The 17,446-nt window shown below is 45.8% G+C and overlaps 1 protein-coding gene across 1 annotated transcript; it reads left to right on the forward strand.

Annotated features, from left to right (window-relative positions):
* Nucleotides 1-16: 16 nt before the first annotated feature.
* F7 (coagulation factor VII) lies at nucleotides 17-17,380 on the forward strand. Its single transcript, XM_080376346.1, has 8 exons — nucleotides 17-7,233; nucleotides 9,404-9,564; nucleotides 10,069-10,093; nucleotides 10,185-10,298; nucleotides 11,189-11,329; nucleotides 13,771-13,877; nucleotides 14,393-14,513; nucleotides 14,725-17,380. Exons 1-8 carry the CDS (start codon nucleotides 7,164-7,166, stop codon nucleotides 15,261-15,263), a joined length of 1,278 nt encoding a protein of 425 aa, XP_080232472.1. The 5' UTR covers nucleotides 17-7,163; the 3' UTR covers nucleotides 15,264-17,380.
* The last annotated feature ends 66 nt before the right edge of the window (nucleotides 17,381-17,446 follow it).

A 17,446-nucleotide genomic window follows, 5' to 3' on the forward strand; every position in this document is an offset into this window, starting at 1 on the left:
TGTCGCTTGTCAGGGTCCATGTGTTCATATCCTTTGCCTAGTCATTCTGGGACCATCTCAGAAGAACAGCGTTTCACCCTTGTGATCCTGTCTCACCTGGTGCGGGGGAATTAAAGCGTGCCTGCAGGCTGAGGATAAAAAAATGAAAGCCAGTGCCAGGTAATCAGATTGATTCCCTTTCTCCGACACACTCGTTTTTGAAAGACAGCACATTGCTGTTGGGTTTTCCTGAAGCAAGCTGTGTATCATCCCATGGTTCCCCTCCTGTATGCACACTCCTCCTGATCCTGTGGTTTGAGCAGAACAAGTTGGAGGTCCATGTCTGGCCACAGCTCATGAGAAATGAGAAACCATGTTCACCCTTGCAGCATCTGAAGAGGAACATGTTTGCGCATTTACTGATTAATGGTTTTAAGGACCATCATGGTAAGGAGGTGAATTTTACGCTGACTGGAGTCATCTGGGCTGAGTTGGTGGCCATGTGCAATTACACAATTCAAATAAGGTGTTATTAGGATCTGATTGCTTTTAGTTACTCTTGTTCCTGTTGACAGCTACCTCTGTAGTAGGTAGTCCTACTTTTGTGAGCGAAAGGAGGTCCAGCCTTTCTGAGCAGAGTCACATCATACTAGTTAGAGCAAAAGAAAGAAAGAATTCCAGGCCAGATTTATCTTAGTGGAAATTAAATGATTTTCTATGTAAAACCCTAATAATGATTGGTTTCTTTTTAATTGTAAGGATGTTTTTTCCTATTGCAAAGACTATGGACTCATCTTGGGTTTCTTATATCCTAGATAACTGGCTTAAAGTTGGAGCATAGTCTCCGCAGACACAGAAGCAGTTTTCTGGCTGGAATACAAAACCCTCTCTCCATTCTGCACAGCCATTGTCATTGGGCAAAACTGAGGACTTTGAACCATAACTTGTTTACATCACTTACCTCAAGATGACAGGGACTCCCATTCCTCTTCTGTATCGTATATCAGATAGTTGTTATGAACTGCATCGTAAAGTGTGGCGCATCCGCACAAGTCCCCAGAATTAGCAGTCTCCCTGGATTTGTGTGGGTGAGTGCCAAATCTGCCTGGCATGAGGAAGCTACCCAAGTTCAATTCCCTTAACTTGGGATGTAGGAATAGAAGAGCCAGATTCTGTTGTCCCTTAATATCTGTTGTAAACTGTGTCTAGATACTGTATGATCAAAATAAGATGTTTAGATGTTGAAGTAGCTTCTCTGGGCTTTCATTTGAAAGGAGATGAATAGGTAATGTGTAAGCTGTGATGGCCACATTAGCAACAACTAATTTTATTGTTTTAGCAGCTGTTAAGGAAGATGAAGATGCGATCCTTTCAGAGACTCGGGGCAGGTGGAAAGAAATGAATGGCTAGGTAAAGAGTCGCAGAGGGTGAAGTAGTTTTCTGACCTGTAATAGCAAAGCACTTGATAAATACCTTCTCCTGCCCTTACAAACACCCCGACAGGGCGAGGCCAGCTGCAGCAGCTGGACAACCCAAGGCCTTTGGCAGAGGTATTAGATGTGCTTCACTTACTTTGTTCCAGGCAACTTCCAGAAGCCCTCTTTAAATGCTGTCTGACATACTTCTAAAATTTCCCCTTCTTCCCTTAACACATCCAGGAAAGAAATTTAAGGCTTGTGAAATTTTGAGCTTGTCACTTTTCTATGCAGGAGGCTGTGTAATATCGCCTTCAAATAGCAACATGGGGACCAAAGCAGCTGTTGGCCTCAGTCAGTGAGCTGTTGCATAAAAGGCAGCGGGAGCTGCTCCTGAGACCCAGCTCAGGCGAAGGGATGCCAGCTCCCTCACCAGCAAGACTGGATCAGATTTTTCTTGGGTTTTTTTTTCATTCCTTTCCATGTATTTCCAAGCTGCTGCACCTCAAGCTGATACTTTCAGGGAACCATCCACAATGGCGCTGGGTTAGAGTTCAGCATTTTGTATGCACAGTCTTCCCAGCTCCTTTCCCAGGCACACTTTCCAGCTTCATCCATCACTTGATTACTTGGCCATTCACTATCGCAAGCTGTTTCTGTGGCTCTCTGGAGCTGGCCTTGGCTTTGATGTCCTGCAAATGTTGTATCCTCAGGAAACCCAGCCTTTTACTGCAGACCCTCTGCTGTCCTTCCAGAAGGTACATGCTGCCCTACTTCTCACCCTGCTTTGTTGAGCACTGGGGATGCCTTGCTGCCCTCCTGCCCCAGTTGGCCACTCACCCCCCAGGCAGTGCCTTCACCAGCTCTCAGCCATGGCTGCTGGAGCCCCTGTTACCTGGCTCTTTCTCGAGCATCCTTGTTTCCTCCTTTTTCTCCTTGCTTTCTTGGTGGATGATCTGCTCAGCAAGCAGAAACTCAGCTGCCACCTCTCTGTGGATAATCCAGCTCAGTAAATGCACATTTAAGAGAAAGAATCTTTTTTTAAGACAAAGAAGGATGACTAGTAGTCTTTATTTTCCAAACTGGCTGTCAGTTTACTTAATACCTCTTTCTTTGTCATTTGACTGGAGCTAGCGTTGCTCTGCATTGCTAAAAGTTGGTTAAGTGTGTAAATGATGTTTGGCAACCTGGGCACCGTAGGCTGGCCCCACCGCAGGCTCCTTTGTACCAGAGCAGCTACTCATTGTGCCAGCCTGGAGGGATGGAGGGATGGCAAGGGACTGGTTTGCTGGTGGGGCGAGGGGCTGTCACATGTCAGCCAGAGGTTAAAAGGCAGAGGGAAGAATGCAGAGTGGGTTATTTTTTGAGGGGAGCATACGGGGCTGGTGGGTGCAGTGGGGTGAGGAGCACAGGGGTGGAAAGTTGTTTCAACATGAAAAAATGCTGCATGTTGTGTGCCAAAGTAGAAGCTGCATGGAGCTGCTGCCAGCCCAGCAGCAAACTCCCCTCCTGCCTCACAAGCACTGCACCCATAGCCCTGCCAGCTCCAGGGAGCAGCTCAGTTATTCCCTCACCTTTTCCCTGGCAGTTTTTGGCTGGGTCAGCTCCCAGAACGGGTGCAGCATTCCGCTCTCCTAAGCAGTAGCACCCACGCTCACTCCTGTGGTTGTAGCCTCTGCGATGTCCCTGGCCGAGACAGCCTCCAAAGGCAGCAGCAGCGCAGGGGCGAGGGGTGCCAGGGGTCTCTGCTGAAGCATGAAACATCCGAGCCCAAAGCCCAAGCCTTTTGAGAAATCTGGGGGCAGCATTGCACCTAGACAAAGCCCCGAGAGGCAAAAAAACAGCGTGGTGTACCCAAAAGGCAGGCTGCAGGACGAAGTGGCGGTGTTTCCTCACCCAGCCTAGCAGCGTAGCACGAAGATGAATGAGTTCCTCAGCCCTGCGCAAGGAGGGACGGAGTTGCAGCTGGGGCAAAGGCAAACCACAAGGAGCTCTGCCAGTTCCTCCATGGCTCTGACCTGTGGCCAAAATCGCCCACAACAGCAAGTCTGTGTAGCAGAAAGACAGGAAGGGCTGGCTGCACTAAAATATGCTTGCTGGGTATCTTTGCACCCCTCCCCAGGTACTGCTGCCGCCGCCTGTACCAGCAGCAGCCTAAAGATGGTGGTAGAAAATCAAGGATCAAGTTTTGCATTTTTGTCGTGACAGGTTTTTACTCAGATTAGCCAGTTTAGCGCTGAAATATTATCTTTGACAATTCATTTGAAGTGAATTGATTAATCGCCTTTCAGGTTTTTATATTTATTCCGTGCACATCAATTGACAAGACAGCAAGGTCCTCAGCTGCATTTAAGACTACGGATTTACCAGTGGTGCTGTTGCAGCTGTAATGGTCTCAGGACACAGTCAAGAGAAGGTCTGTGGTAGAGTTAATATTTCTCATTATCAACTGAGATAGGTGGCATAATACAGACAAACTTTGGGACACACTGCCTTTACTGTAAATCTATTTTGCACTGCCTTTTCTATGTCTTTTGCTTCCTTTATTATCTGGGTATCTTTAGATATCCTTCTCAGACAGCAAAAGAAAAGAATGAAATAACCCGCATCAAGATCAAAAAATAAAATGTTAAGCACTTGTATTCAGGGCTGGTCACAAAAAAATTATCAAAAATATTATCTCCCCATCTTCTGTTTCCTCTTTATGAGAGTAATTGTTCTATTGGGGATACAGAACTCAGTCAAGCGGGCAAGTAATTTTCTCCTGGAAAGAAATAGTTCTCTTTTGAGGTCTGAAACCCAAATAATTTGCTTTAAACCTTAGCAGCATGGTATTCGTATATTTATAGATTAGTACAACAGAAACAGGAAATCGTTATCTTGATCACAGGCTTGGCTTGCTTGTAATTAGCCTGATAAATGAATGATGGCAAGTTACTATTGTTATTGAAGATTTAAATTGAATCTTCTGTAAATTCATGAGGGAGCTTGTTTCTAAACCTTTCTTAACCAGACACAGCCTTGTCAGCTTACTGAAATGATCTCTTATGGCCTCTTTGAAATAGAAATCATTGATTTATTTTTTTTAAGTTGTTCCTGAGTGCTGATTAGAAAACTCGGGCTTAAATGACCAGCAATGTGTTGGATTGGCTCAAGATGCACAGTTCCCAATAGCTTCCATACCTTCTCTTCAACCCAAAATATGAAACTAAAAATAGCAAAATTGTAGGAGTTTTTCTTTGAAAAGTATCAGTAGGAAACAAAAGAAAAATAAAGATTGGTACGTTCTGAAACATCAGTTCATGTCTTCCAGGCTAATGTTTCTGCTTTAGATTTTTTTTATTTCACATTGCTAACATTTTTCATACTTTATTTCAAGAAAAAAAAATTAAACAATTTTGGCATATCCAAAACATGCACTAAAAAAACACCCTGAATCACATTTTCTGAACAGCTGTCCCCAAACTCATTCCAGTAGCACCCATGAGCAGCAGGGGTGCATGTTTGTGTTAATATGTATTCACTTTTAATTGAACAGTGGGTTATTTTTCTTGGAATTGCTCAGAAAACATAAGCCAAGGCTGAAGCCTGTGCTGACAAGGATGTTTATAGAGCAGAATACCAGGGCCATTCTCGTGAACCTACAGCAAGACCACACAAGAAGGATAGCGAAGTAGGACTTAGGGATCTTCTGGGGAAGAAAACCTAAGGAACTGACATTTGCTCCCCTGGCTGGAGTCTAAGGCAGTAAGGAAGGGGAGCTCTTCTTTAAAAACACAGCCCTAACCAAAGAACTAGCCCAGCAGAAGTTAGTAGAAAACAGCTTTGAGACAAGATCTGTGAATGTGAAGTTCATGAGCAAAGAGCTGCTGAATCCTCAGTGACCCTCCTCATAGGCATGGTCACCCCTGTCATCCCTGATGAAACCTAATCACATAAATTTTTCTTGGAAGAAAGACTGTCCCTGTATGAACTGATTGTCGTCCCCAGCACTTGGGCTTCTCCCTGGGCTCTAAAACTGTTTGGCTGTGTTCCCAAGCAATAAAAGCAAAATATTTCATGTTTAAGGGATGCCAACAGAGGAAGGAAGACGGAAGGAAAATACTGCATTAGTCCTGAAGGAGGCACAGGATCTGCACGCTACGAGGGAAGAAGACAAGAAAGTGATGGGGTGGGTGCCCTGGTGCAGAGCTGCTGTGATGCCACTGTGGGGTGGCAGCCAGCCCACCCTCCCTGGCAGGGAGCTACCCACCCAGCCTGAGGAAATGTGGCCGGGGAGGGTGGGCAATAGGCACAGAGCCAGGCTGGCCTCAGGTGTGGGAGGCACAGCCTCGTGCTCTGATTTGCCTGGCTCATTTAGCTGGACGGGGCTAGATCTTTCCCCAAGCAGACGAGACAAAGAGCCAACAAGCTTTGGTCTTGGTAAGCTGAACGTGCCCTTGCTATTTTGAACTCGCTGCCATAGGCAAGTGACTAAGCAGGGAGGATCATGTTAGCAGGCTATGAGGTGTGGAGAGGGCTCCCCAAAAGCAGAGATGGGGACAGCATGGGGCTGCTGTAGCTCCTTTTGTATTCCAGTAACTTGCCTCCTCCCTCTGTCCCGGGACAGGACCTGCCACCTTGACCATCCCGGGAACTGGGCTGCTGGGAATTAGCCAGGTTGCGATCCAGGGAAGTGCCCAGATGCTCCCTCTTGGGAAAGCGAGTTCAAAGCAGAACACCCAGCTGTGCACATCGCCACTAAATAGTAGCACCGCATGTGGAGAACAGCTGGGAGCCCGGCTCTCCTAAGCAATCACGACTGCTGCAAGGAGTTACACCAAGTGTTGGCAGCAAAGTAAAAATCCAGCTGTTGCTTTTCTTTGCTACAGCATTCAGATGCAGAGCTGAGCCTCCTTCCTTCTGACACTGGAAGGGGAAAACAGCCCAGAAATACTCCAGCTCTCAGGCAACGCTTCACTTCTCATAGGCAAACATGCTCTTTACCTCACTGCTATCTTAAGTAAATATTTCCCCAGGAATGTTGTCAATTCTTTAGTCTGATGCCATTAATTGATTTCCATTAAATCAGAGGACTGATTGTGTTCCAGATAAAACATTCCCTGCAGATCAGCCCCTCAAGCCCCTATGTTACTAATGAAATGTAACGTGGGTCAGCTCAGCATCTCTTCAACTGGTACAACTTGTGCTGGCCACATGGGCCTTGCAGTAAAGATGGAGAGAAACAGTGAAGGGTGTCTCTTGCTGGTTAATTAGTGTCTCCAAGTAAATTCAGCTAGAAGTGCAGTGTTTCAGCTGGTGACAGAGAAATGGGAAAAGACAGATGTCAGTGGTTCGATCATACTCCAAAGCACTGGAAGGCTGTATCTTGACTGCCAATTCAAGATAAATATCACGTCGCTGCTCCCTCCGCACATGGCAATATGGCCAAGTTAGTGCCAGTCATACGGACCCGAGGTCCCAGCACTTAGGTTTCTCATGAAACAGGCATGTTAGATGGAAAATGAAGGCCTGGGGTAGCAGCCTGTGTAATCAGCATAGCCTTTGCACAGGTCAGGAGAGCACGCTTCAAAACCAAGTTCCGCGCTTGTTTGAAAAGGGCACATTGCAGGATTTGCTCAGCTCACTGGGCTGTCATGGATCTTTTTCTGTTTCCATGACTCGCCAGCCCCTCCTCTGGCTCCGATCATTTGAAGCTGAGCTCTTTGGCCAAACAGTACTTGCTGAAATGTCAATACGCTACCAGGACGCCAGCTTGCAGGGTTCATCATGGTTTCCAGGCAGTGCATGGCTTTGTTCCTCTGCTTCCTGCTACTGATTCCTCTTTCTCTGGATGCAGGTATGTTGTAGGATATGGCTGTAATCATGTTTACTGGCAATGGACTTCTCTCCTGTTACTCAGACATAATTTTCATTGCAAGTTTTGAGCACTGTTGCATGTTTGTCCTGCCTCCAGTTGCGCCTGTGAGTTATTCTAAGGTTCTTGTTTGCTTTCAGTGATGGCATCCACACACTTGTTTTGCCAACTAAGGAAAAGCACCTCTAGACTGTTAAATGAATCTGTTATCTCATCGGGCAGACAGCAGGCAAAATATCAGCTGTCTGCCCACTACGTGAAAAAAAAGGAACTTGGATTTATTGTTCTTTCATATTGAACTGTGGCATTTTTCAAAGCAAAGAATCAATAGTCAGTCATTCTGCTGTTTCGGTAGCAGTAGAAGGCAGTGAGGTGGTAGCTCTTTCGTGGCTCCAGTATGCGTCTGAAAATCAGCTCCCAGATTAACAAAGCAGACCCAGTGCTTTCAGATTCCCAGCTAGCCATTGACTGGGTCTCCTGCACTGCAGTGAACAAAGCTGGAAAAATATGTAGCAAAGTCAAAAGCATTCCAATGTAAATAAGTGGAGAACGCCAAAATGAAAGCGGGAGGATGTCCCCAGCCACACGCCCAGGCATGCTCTCTGCCAGACTCTGTGCCTGTGCACTGATACTGTCATGTAACTGCAGTGTAAGGTTAATTAAAAGCCTTTAAAGAAAGCCATATTAATGCATACAGCCCGACTTTAAAATCATGGTGGAAAGACCCAGCTGCCATTCCTACACTGAGTAAATGTTTATGAAGCACCCTGGGAAAAATTCAATGCATGCCACACGGTATTTTATTCCTTCAAGTAACTTTGAAATATAGAGACAGTTACCACTATATTGCATGTAAATGATCAAATGTTCTGATTAGACACAACTGTTTGGAGACACCTCACCAGACTGGAATAAACCTTCCTAGTATTTATGTTTGTGTGTACGTCGGTGAGGACACACGTGTCTTGTTCCTCAGCAAATATCTCAGGGCCCTTCCAGCAGGTAGGAGGCAACTCCTGCTCTCTCGGGGGTCATTTAGGGGAGAATGTCCCAGGGGAAAGGCAGGTGATATGCATCAGCCTCAGTCCCCAAATCTACCCGTAATCCCAGGTGAAACAGTTAAAAGAACCGAAATGTAAGTTACTGTCATGAAGCTCCAGAATCTCCTACTGACATGGAGGAGGAGGAAAAAAAAACCCAAAACGTAAAAAAAATTCACAAATTAATTATTTCAAGACTTGTTCTGTGTAGTACATGGATCAAAAGTACATCACAGTACTGGGACTTCTTGTCTGTACTGGGAGGGCACAGCTGCATGATGTGCTTGTATCCTGAAGCTGAGGAGCAGGTCAGCATGGTGGCAATGGTATCAGCTCTTTCGGTGCCCATTTCTGTCAGCTGCAAGTTGACGTAGCTCTCGGAAGCGAGCTCTGCTGATATCTGCTATCAGACCTGTGCACCCAGTGACCTTCGAAAGCATGGTGGAGACACACGGGGAGAAGGCCCCTGCGAATGTGGTCTATGGTGCTGGCAGCAGCTAGGAGCCACCCACAGGCTTCACCGGGAAACGCGAACACCATTGTCCAGTCTTCCTATGTACCTTAACGTAGCCTTTTTTACAGAATAAAACTAAAGATACATTAAAGCAGTGGGTTTAAAATTGTGGTCTACAAATAGTGGGGTAAATCCCTTCTACAGGTCCAAAGAGTGCAGGTGTGTGAGATGACATGTGACTGGGTGAAGGGATGACTGTGGTTCACCTGCCACAAAGTGACTTAGGGTAGCAAGTACAGAAAAATCAGGTACGTCCGTGCTACGTAAAGCGACACAGACTTTTCAAGAAGAAACGGTGCTGTGCATGTTGAGACTGACTATACGACATAGAACGGTACCTCGAGAGTTGCTCACATACACCACCAGCGCAACATGCCATCTTCTCTTAAGTTCCGGGCTCTGTAAAATTCAGGTGCTGCCACTTTACCTGACAGGCAGGCCAGAGAAAGGAGGCTCTTTCACATTTGCCCATTTCTGTTCTAAAGTGTCCCAGAAAAACCTTGGGAAGCAGAAAAGCTTTCAGGGGAATTGGTCCCCCCATCCTCTCTGTCTGGAGAGCACAGCTGTGTAACAAACAGAGTATGCCGCTGTTTTTCAGTCTTTCTAAAGCAGGAAGAGGCAAGCAGCATTTTGCAAAGGCAAAGACGAGCCAACAGCATCTTCGAAGAGCTAAAACTGGGGTCACTAGAGAGAGAATGCATGGAAGAGAAGTGCTCGTTTGAGGAAGCAAGAGAGATTTACCGTGATGAAGAAAGGACAGTAAGTAACACAGGGCTGGGTGAGTGCTCACTGTCAGGTGGACTCCCCCTACCCAAGGGTGTGCTTTCAGACTTTAAACCACGAGAGCAAAAAAAAGCGCAGTGTGTCCTGCTGTTTGCATCTTTCTCTTACGTTTACAGGGGGACACGCAGCAGTAGTGATGCTCTCAAAGTTGTCTCTCCAACCCCCCAGTAATTCCTGACCTGACAATACCTTAAATTATTGTATTGTGCAATTTCTGTTTCAGTCAATCCCACCTCAACTATACCGGAGGTTATTGATTAATAACCTATTTGTGTGTGTTACACAGTGCCCTTCTCTATTGGTACATGAAAATCATGTAGAAAATAATGTAGAATATTTTATGGATATCAACTTTCATAAATTATAAAGGCAAAAGGGGCATCACTGTGGCCATCTGTAACTCTTCCTGTGCGACACAGGCTGTAGGGCTTAACCTGAGTTAATTTTTCTTTAATTAAATCTCACATCTTTTTCTTCCAGAAAGAGTTCTGGCACATCTATTACGGTACGATCATTTGGGATGTTCTAACAGCTGTGAAAACACTCCTGCTGCTGCAGCTCTACATGAACCAGACTGACACTGAATGTTTTTACAGACCCTAACCAGTGTGACTCCAACCCCTGTCAGAACGGCGGGAGTTGTGATGACCAGTTTCAGGATTTTGTTTGCCGCTGTCCCATCGAATATGAGGGCAAAAGCTGTGAAAAAGGTCAGCTCTGGCATCGATAACAAAATAAAAGTGTCTTTATTAACTCAAATGCAAGGCATTGAGATAAGCAGTAGCAACCATTAACATTCTGCATCATTCTAGCTTTGACAGCTACTGTTCACACTGCCTGTGGTGCGTGATGGACCTAACCAGCTGGTAGTCAGGCACTGCAAGGCAGCAAGATAATTATTACTCTATGATGATGACTTCATAAAAAAAAAAAAAAAAAAAAAAAAAAATTGCCTTTTGTCCACTGTCTGAGAGAAAAGGAGGATTTTTTTCTGCCCTACTCAAATGCTGAAGTTACTTTGACTTAGAAGCTTGGTACAGTAGGTGAATGAGAACTACACTGCATACGCGTTGTACAGAGCCAGGGTGACAGATCCAGCAGTTAAGGAAGTCAGTATATGTCTTCCCATCGATTTCAGTGGGCACCCCACACTGAGCGTTACACCATCAGAACATGCCGAGCCCAAACAAGGACCAGGCACTTGTCAAGTCTAACCAGGCAGTCTCAACAGTCATCCCAGAGCATCCTTCTGCCAGGTGGCAAAATACAAAACAGTTATTTTTCAGACATACGTTACAATGGTTACCACACAATCATAAGACCTCCATCCTTTAGACAGTTCAGCTACTGCATAAATGCAGACTGATTTAATTTTAGGTGTGTGTTTCTTAAGCATAGCCTTTTCTTTCCCAGTGCCTGGAGATCCAGGCCTACCTAAGTTTTGCCAAATAAAAGGCACATTTGATGCAGTTGCTGTACATAAATCACAGAAATCTGCTTTGCTGCCTTGCTTCCCTGTCACCATTTCCAGTTGCAATTGACTCATGATAAGCACCAAAATCCATGCTAGGAAAACTAAATGCTCTTTCTCTGACTTCAGCCGTGGCTGACAAACTGAAGTGCATTTACGACAACGGTGGCTGTGAACAGTACTGTACTGATGAGCAGTCTGAAAAACGAGTGTGCTTCTGTGCGGATGATTACACTTTAGCGAGTGATGGCGTGTCCTGCATTCCCCAAGGTAAGATACTGCTAGCCTGATGCCAAGTCTAAGCCAGCTCTGGAAGAAAAGTTTTCAACACGTACACATCAGGGGGTGCGAGGTATAACCCTTAGCCAGCAGCTCCCCACCTCTTCTTCGAGGGTAGAGTCCAGAGCAGTAAGTCTGGGCTGCTGGTGGGAGTTAGACACCAGGAAAGCAGCTGGCGAAGTGTGCACACTGAGCAAAGAGCCTTTTGGACCTCCCCCTCCTGGCCCCACAGGTCCACTCCTCTGGGACGCGGGAAGTTCGAGTTTGAACATCCTACCTACTAGGAGCAAGGAGGGAGCTGAACCCCTGCCTCCTCCTTAGGGAGTGCCTTCACCACTTGTCTAGTAGTGAAGGAATGAGCAGTGGAGACAAGCTCATGGCCAAGGAGCCTAAATACAGCACAGCAGCAGGTAGTCAGGATCTGGGATCAGGCTGAGGGGTTTCTGGTGAGTGGAGGGGCTCTGGGCCTCACAAGTCCTTTTTTGTTTCAGCTTACAGCCACACGGGGAAAACATTTTTGGGGCAGCATTGTTTTACTGTCGGATCTCCCATCTGAAATTGTGACTCTGGATTTTATTACCATATTTATTTCAGCACAGGAGTCAAGAGAGGAAGAGGACTGTTAGCACCAAAGAAAACAAGTTTTGTGGCTTTTTTCTCTTTTTTTTTTTTTTTTTCTTTCTCCCCCCACCCCCATTTGGCAGGACTAGTACACTTTTGGTATTCTTCTCAGCACTATGGCTAGATATTTCTCTCACTCATCCGACAAGGTGAATTCCAATTGGGACTACAGTACTGCAAGTTCATTATTTTTCCAATATGTAAGCTGGCACCTGACTCTATTGCAGATGCCTACTTGAATTGCTTTATTAGAGGGGAGAGACTCCTAGGGACATGAACATAACGGAAAAAGCTGCAGGGAGCACGCAAAGTAATTCTGAGGGGTGATGCCCCCCCGCTACACACACCTCGATGGAGCACTCATGCAGAGAACTGATAATGACAACCTAGCTCTCAACAACAGCAATTTCATTAGGAAAAATGTCTATTAATGTGCTTATCCCTTATTAACAGATTCTGCAATATCATGTGATGGGGAAGCTGCTTTTGTTAAAAGCTGAGAACAAAGGATTCAATATTCCCCACAGGCTTTTCAGCACCTCTTCCCCCACGAGGAAGATGTATTTGTTGCTACTTGCTTCTTGGGGACCAAAATAGCCTTAGTGCTGACAGTGTGTTGCAAGGAGACAAAACTGTGTAACTGCCAGACTGCCAGTCCCTTCACCATCCTCCTGTCACATCTCACAACAGCCCTTTTGAACGCCTGACCTGACCCTGCGCTGCCCTGCATACAGCGTTACAGGGTATGGGTTTGTGTTACGCCTATTCTGATCTTACACCAGCTGTCACCAAAGAGCTAGCCCTGCTCCTCCATACCTTGCCTGTACCTGTAAAAGCTTGATGCTGTCTTTGTATCAGCTGAAGTAATTACAGATGCATGGAGATGTCAGATTCAGCCCAGCATAGACCAGAGGGCCCTGGCTCCCAAAGCGATGGAAGGCGGGCGCTCCTCACAGCGTTATCACAGAGTGACTGCTGGATGGAAGGGACGGTGTGTTCACTTACAGCACAGCTACATGGCACACAAATATCCCCAAAGGCAGACCTTCTTCTTGAAAGGAAAACTGTGTTGGGTGAAGGAGGTACGAAAATGCCAAGGCTTCCGCTGCACTGCAGGTCAGTCGCAGGTTCAGTTCTCAGGATTTGATCCTCTGCCAGTCTTCACATGATTGCTCAGGCTAAAAACAGACCTTAGACTGAGATGTGCAGTCCAGAAGAACCAAGGATGCTCTGGACCCAAGCAGACTAATCACAGTCTGCTGGGAGGTATACCAGAAGACATAGTATCTGCTCCTAGGAGATCTTCAGGTCCACCCACACAAGGGACAGCAAGCTGCATGTCCATCCCATGCTTAAGCCTGTGTCTCACCACGCCACGGATGCTGTGCACTTGGTACAACGGAGTTAAAGTCAGCAGGGTTGCTGAAAAATTTGTACACTACTAAGCTTGACAGAGTCACTTCTGCTCTACAGCCTGCAGCCTACCTCATAGTGCTAACATGTATCTTAAGCAGGTATATTGTTTGCAAACTTCTGTGGTAGGTGAGTGTGTCAATGATAATGTATGGGCCTGCACTCTATCTGTAAAAGCATTTCTGGCTGTTTCCAAACAAAAAAGACTACTTACCTGCTGAGCTGCTCTAAATTACTTCTGAGAACCCATGCTCCCAGACTAGAAACCAGTTTTTCAGCTAACATAATTTCACTGAAGACCTTACACATTTTGCTGTGACTCCAGTGCAAAAAGATCCCACTTGTTGCCTTTTGGTTGGGTTTGGTTTTTTTATTGGTTTGTTTTTTTCTTTTTCTAGTGAAATACCCATGTGGAAAAATACCAGTGCTGGCAAAAACAAATGCAACTGCACGAGGGAGAATAGTAGGTGGTTTAATCTGTCCTCCAGGTGAATGTCCATGGCAAGTGAGTCTTCAGAAATCTTTCACTGCTTTACACACACACATACCCCTTCTGAAACCACTAACTTAAATTCATTGCTTTAAATGTATTATGTTAAAAATCCATAAAAAGTGCCAGGTCTGGATGCCCAAATTCCCTCTCCATCCATAGCCAGCAGATCTACCTGTTTCAATCATGCACCTTAGCCTTGTTCTGGAGTTCCTGCTTTCCTGGGAGTGGAGTGGTAATAGAGCCCCCTCTTACCTCTTGACCCCTTAGTTCTTAATGCCACTGCCAGCAAGAATGTTAGTTGCAGCTTCCAGGGATACGCTCTTTGCCATAATAGGCAAAGTTCATACTACAAAATGGAGAAAATGTCAATGGGAAGACTCCCCGTCCTAAATTCTCCATGCAATCAGCACAGTATCCTCAAACACGGTTGCATAAAGAGACAGAAAAAAGTGATATAAACCCCAACTCTACTGAGATTCAGGTCAAGCACATTTGATGCAAGACATAAATTTGCTTTATGTTGGCAGGCCCTTATAATACAGAACCAGGTAGAAAAGTGTGGCGGTACCCTGCTTTCCCCAGAGTGGGTGGTCACTGCAGCTCACTGTTTGGAGCATACTCATCCTGTACAGCTTCGGGTGAGGCTGGGTATGTATCTTCCCCTTCTCATATTATCAAGATGTGGTTGTGGTGACAGCTTCCCACCCTGACAAACCAGAGTAAAAGATAAAATGTGCAGGCTTTGCTAGTATAAGGGAATTGCCCTTAAGAAGTGTCAGACTAGAAACCCCCCTACCTCCTCAAACTTCTGGGGAATCAAGGAGCTGCCTGACATGACCTGCGATTAACAACTTTCCAGGTGAACACACAATAAATAATGATGAGAAAACCGAACAAGAAAGTGGAGTTGCCAGGATAATTGTTCATGAAAGATACGTGAACGGGCAAGTTGATAATGATATTGCACTCCTGAACCTGGAAACACCCATGAATCTCACCGACTATGTGGTGCCCATATGTTTGCCTGAAAAACGGTTTGCAGTGTATGAACTGTCCTCCATCAAGTTCTCCACAGTGAGTGGATGGGGACGCCTACTAGATGGAGGTGCCACCTCTTCTGTTCTGATGAGAGTCGATTTGCCACGTGTAAAGACACAAGAATGTGAAAAGGAGACTGATTTAAATATTACAGAGAATATGTTCTGTGCAGGAGACCTGACCGGCGTTAAAGACTCCTGCAAGGGAGACAGTGGTGGACCTCATGCTACAAAGTACAAGAACACTTGGTTTCTGACTGGGATTGTCAGCTGGGGAAAGGGCTGTGCTGTTAAAGGCAGCTATGGGGTTTACACAAGGGTATCCAAATACATCGACTGGTTGAAGAAGAATATGGATTAATAATGTTGAACCGGAGCATTTCTAGGCGGTTTTACTGGCCCTCAATCCCTCTGCATCCTTTTCCTATTGAAGCGTTCCTTCATTATCTTAGCTGTGTGATACATGTTGATAGCCACACCACTACTAATGATCTGAAACGGGCCTAATGCTTACTTGAATATATAAAAAACTTCCTTATCGGTGTTGTTTGTAAACTTGCGTGTCTTGTCAAGCAGGCATGGAATGGCAGTAACAAATTGGACTCAGCATCCCTCTCATTCTGTATTCATTTCTGCTAAGGGACAGAGGTAGATGCTGAGAGAAAAGGCTGTCAGCAACATATCAAGTATACCATGATTATTCCTCCAGCTACCCTCTCAGCTTCTGGTAATCACTGATGTACAGACTTCCTGAACCAGAAATTACATTAGGTTGAACAGTCATTAATGAACCTGTTGTCCACAAATGTGTGCAATCTCTTGAACACATTTATGCTTCTGGCTTTTGCAACTTCCTATGCTGATGGATCCTGTAATGTAATGTTGCAATAGCAGAAGAAATAGAAAAAAGTGTTTATTTCAACTTGTGTTAAGGTAGCTTTCTCCAACAGCTGCAGTGGCAACAGGCAGATTTGAAGGAAAGGAACTGTAGAGAGCCACCAGGACAAGAAAGCTGAGAAAAGGTTAATTATACATTTAGAGGTCTGCTGGAAAAACTTGATTTTAGTCTTCTTGCACCAGGCATTATTGCAGTATTTTTACTGCACATAAATATTAAGTGTAATATTTAACCCTCTATTTATGAGCGGTGAAGAATGCCACGAATTGAATCTTATCTTTGCCTTGGTATCATGTTGATACAGAAGAGGGCAAATGCAAGGGAATGTTTGTTTTATTTGTTGTCCAGTATAATCTAAGTCATACTCTCTACCCTGAGGTCTAGAGTCAGAATAGGGTATATGCCTGACCACCTGCAAAACACTGGCCAAAGATCATTCTCTAAAGCCTTAATGCATAAATGGTAGAACCTGAAGCACTCTGAAAACACCACCAACTATACCATTAATAAATGTAGCTTCTAATCTAAGCATGAGAACAGTGAAAGGTTGAGGGAGATAAAACCAACCCAGCAATCAGGAAACAGTTTCTTATGCAAAACTTACACATTCAAATCATGCTGAATATCAATCACAAAAGCTTATCAGCAAGTAGAACACTTAAAATTGACCATACTCTATTATTAGGGGAAAACAGTGACATTAGATGGTACATATACCGTGCAATCCTGAACACCCCATAACCTGCTTTACTGACATAAAAGAATGGTTTGCGGTTTAAGTAGTGAACTGAATTGGGAAAAGCAGCAGATTCCAGAGACCTGAAAAACAAAAGGTCTTACCACTATGAAAACATACCCCAGCAGTTCCCGTTACTCCTAAGAGGGAAGCACGTATGCCAGTAGAATACATTCCCAGGGAGGAAGGTGCCTAGGAGCAGCGACCAGCAACTACAGTGACCTCATTTTCACTGAGATGAGGCACTCTGCGTTGCAAGACCATACCTCCAGACCCCCCCCAGCTAGGACAGTTTTGGGGTTTCCACACCCCATACGATGGTTTTTTCTCTGTAACCTTCCAGCGTAACCATGGACATTTATGAAGAAATCATTGTCTTGCAGAAAAAGGGTAAAAAGCTGAAAGAAACCCACCAGGACTAACGGCTGCACTGACTTTTTCAAAACAAAGCTGGGGGTTAGGTACATTTTTAATACAGCAGCCTGTTTACACAAGCCAAGGGGACGGCAGGGACCCGACGGCAGGCTCTGGAGGCACCAAAGACGTGGCCCCCACAGCACACGGACACCGCACCGGGCGCAGCCGGAGGAAGCCCCCCATAAAAAGGGGGAGATGGAGGCCAGCTCCTGGCAAGCGCCAGGCCCAGGTCACCGGGCCCCGGGCACGGCAAGCGCGGAGCCGGCGGGTGAGGTGCCGGGATGGCGGCAAGGCGGCGGGCGGCGCCGGGGGGCAGCGCGGCCGGGCCCCACACCTGCCGCCGGGCCGGGGCCAGCGCTGCCTTCTGGGAGCGGCGGTTCGCTTCCCTTCCCGCGCAAATGAAAGGTGCAATTAAACAAGCCGGCTTCCTCGGGTTTAAAAAAAATAAAAAAATAAAGAAGGGCCTCATCATCAGGCCGCCCCCCCGGCTGAG

The sequence above is a fragment of the Falco punctatus genome (genome assembly GCF_963210335.1).
Source record: "Falco punctatus genome assembly, chromosome: 2".
Lineage (NCBI taxonomy): Eukaryota > Metazoa > Chordata > Aves > Falconiformes > Falconidae > Falco > Falco punctatus.

What these genes read in the sequence shown, in the direction of transcription:
- F7 (XM_080376346.1), top strand. Translation starts at nt 7,164, where the DNA reads ATGGTTTCCAGGCAGTGCATGGCTTTGTTCCTCTGCTTCCTGCTACTG. An exon ending in GTTCTGGCACATCTATTACG is followed by an intron (nt 10,094 to 10,184) that starts GTACGATCATTT and finishes ATGTTTTTACAG; the next exon opens with ACCCTAACCAGTGTGACTCC. An exon ending in GGGCAAAAGCTGTGAAAAAG is followed by an intron (nt 10,299 to 11,188) that starts GTCAGCTCTGGC and finishes CTCTGACTTCAG; the next exon opens with CCGTGGCTGACAAACTGAAG.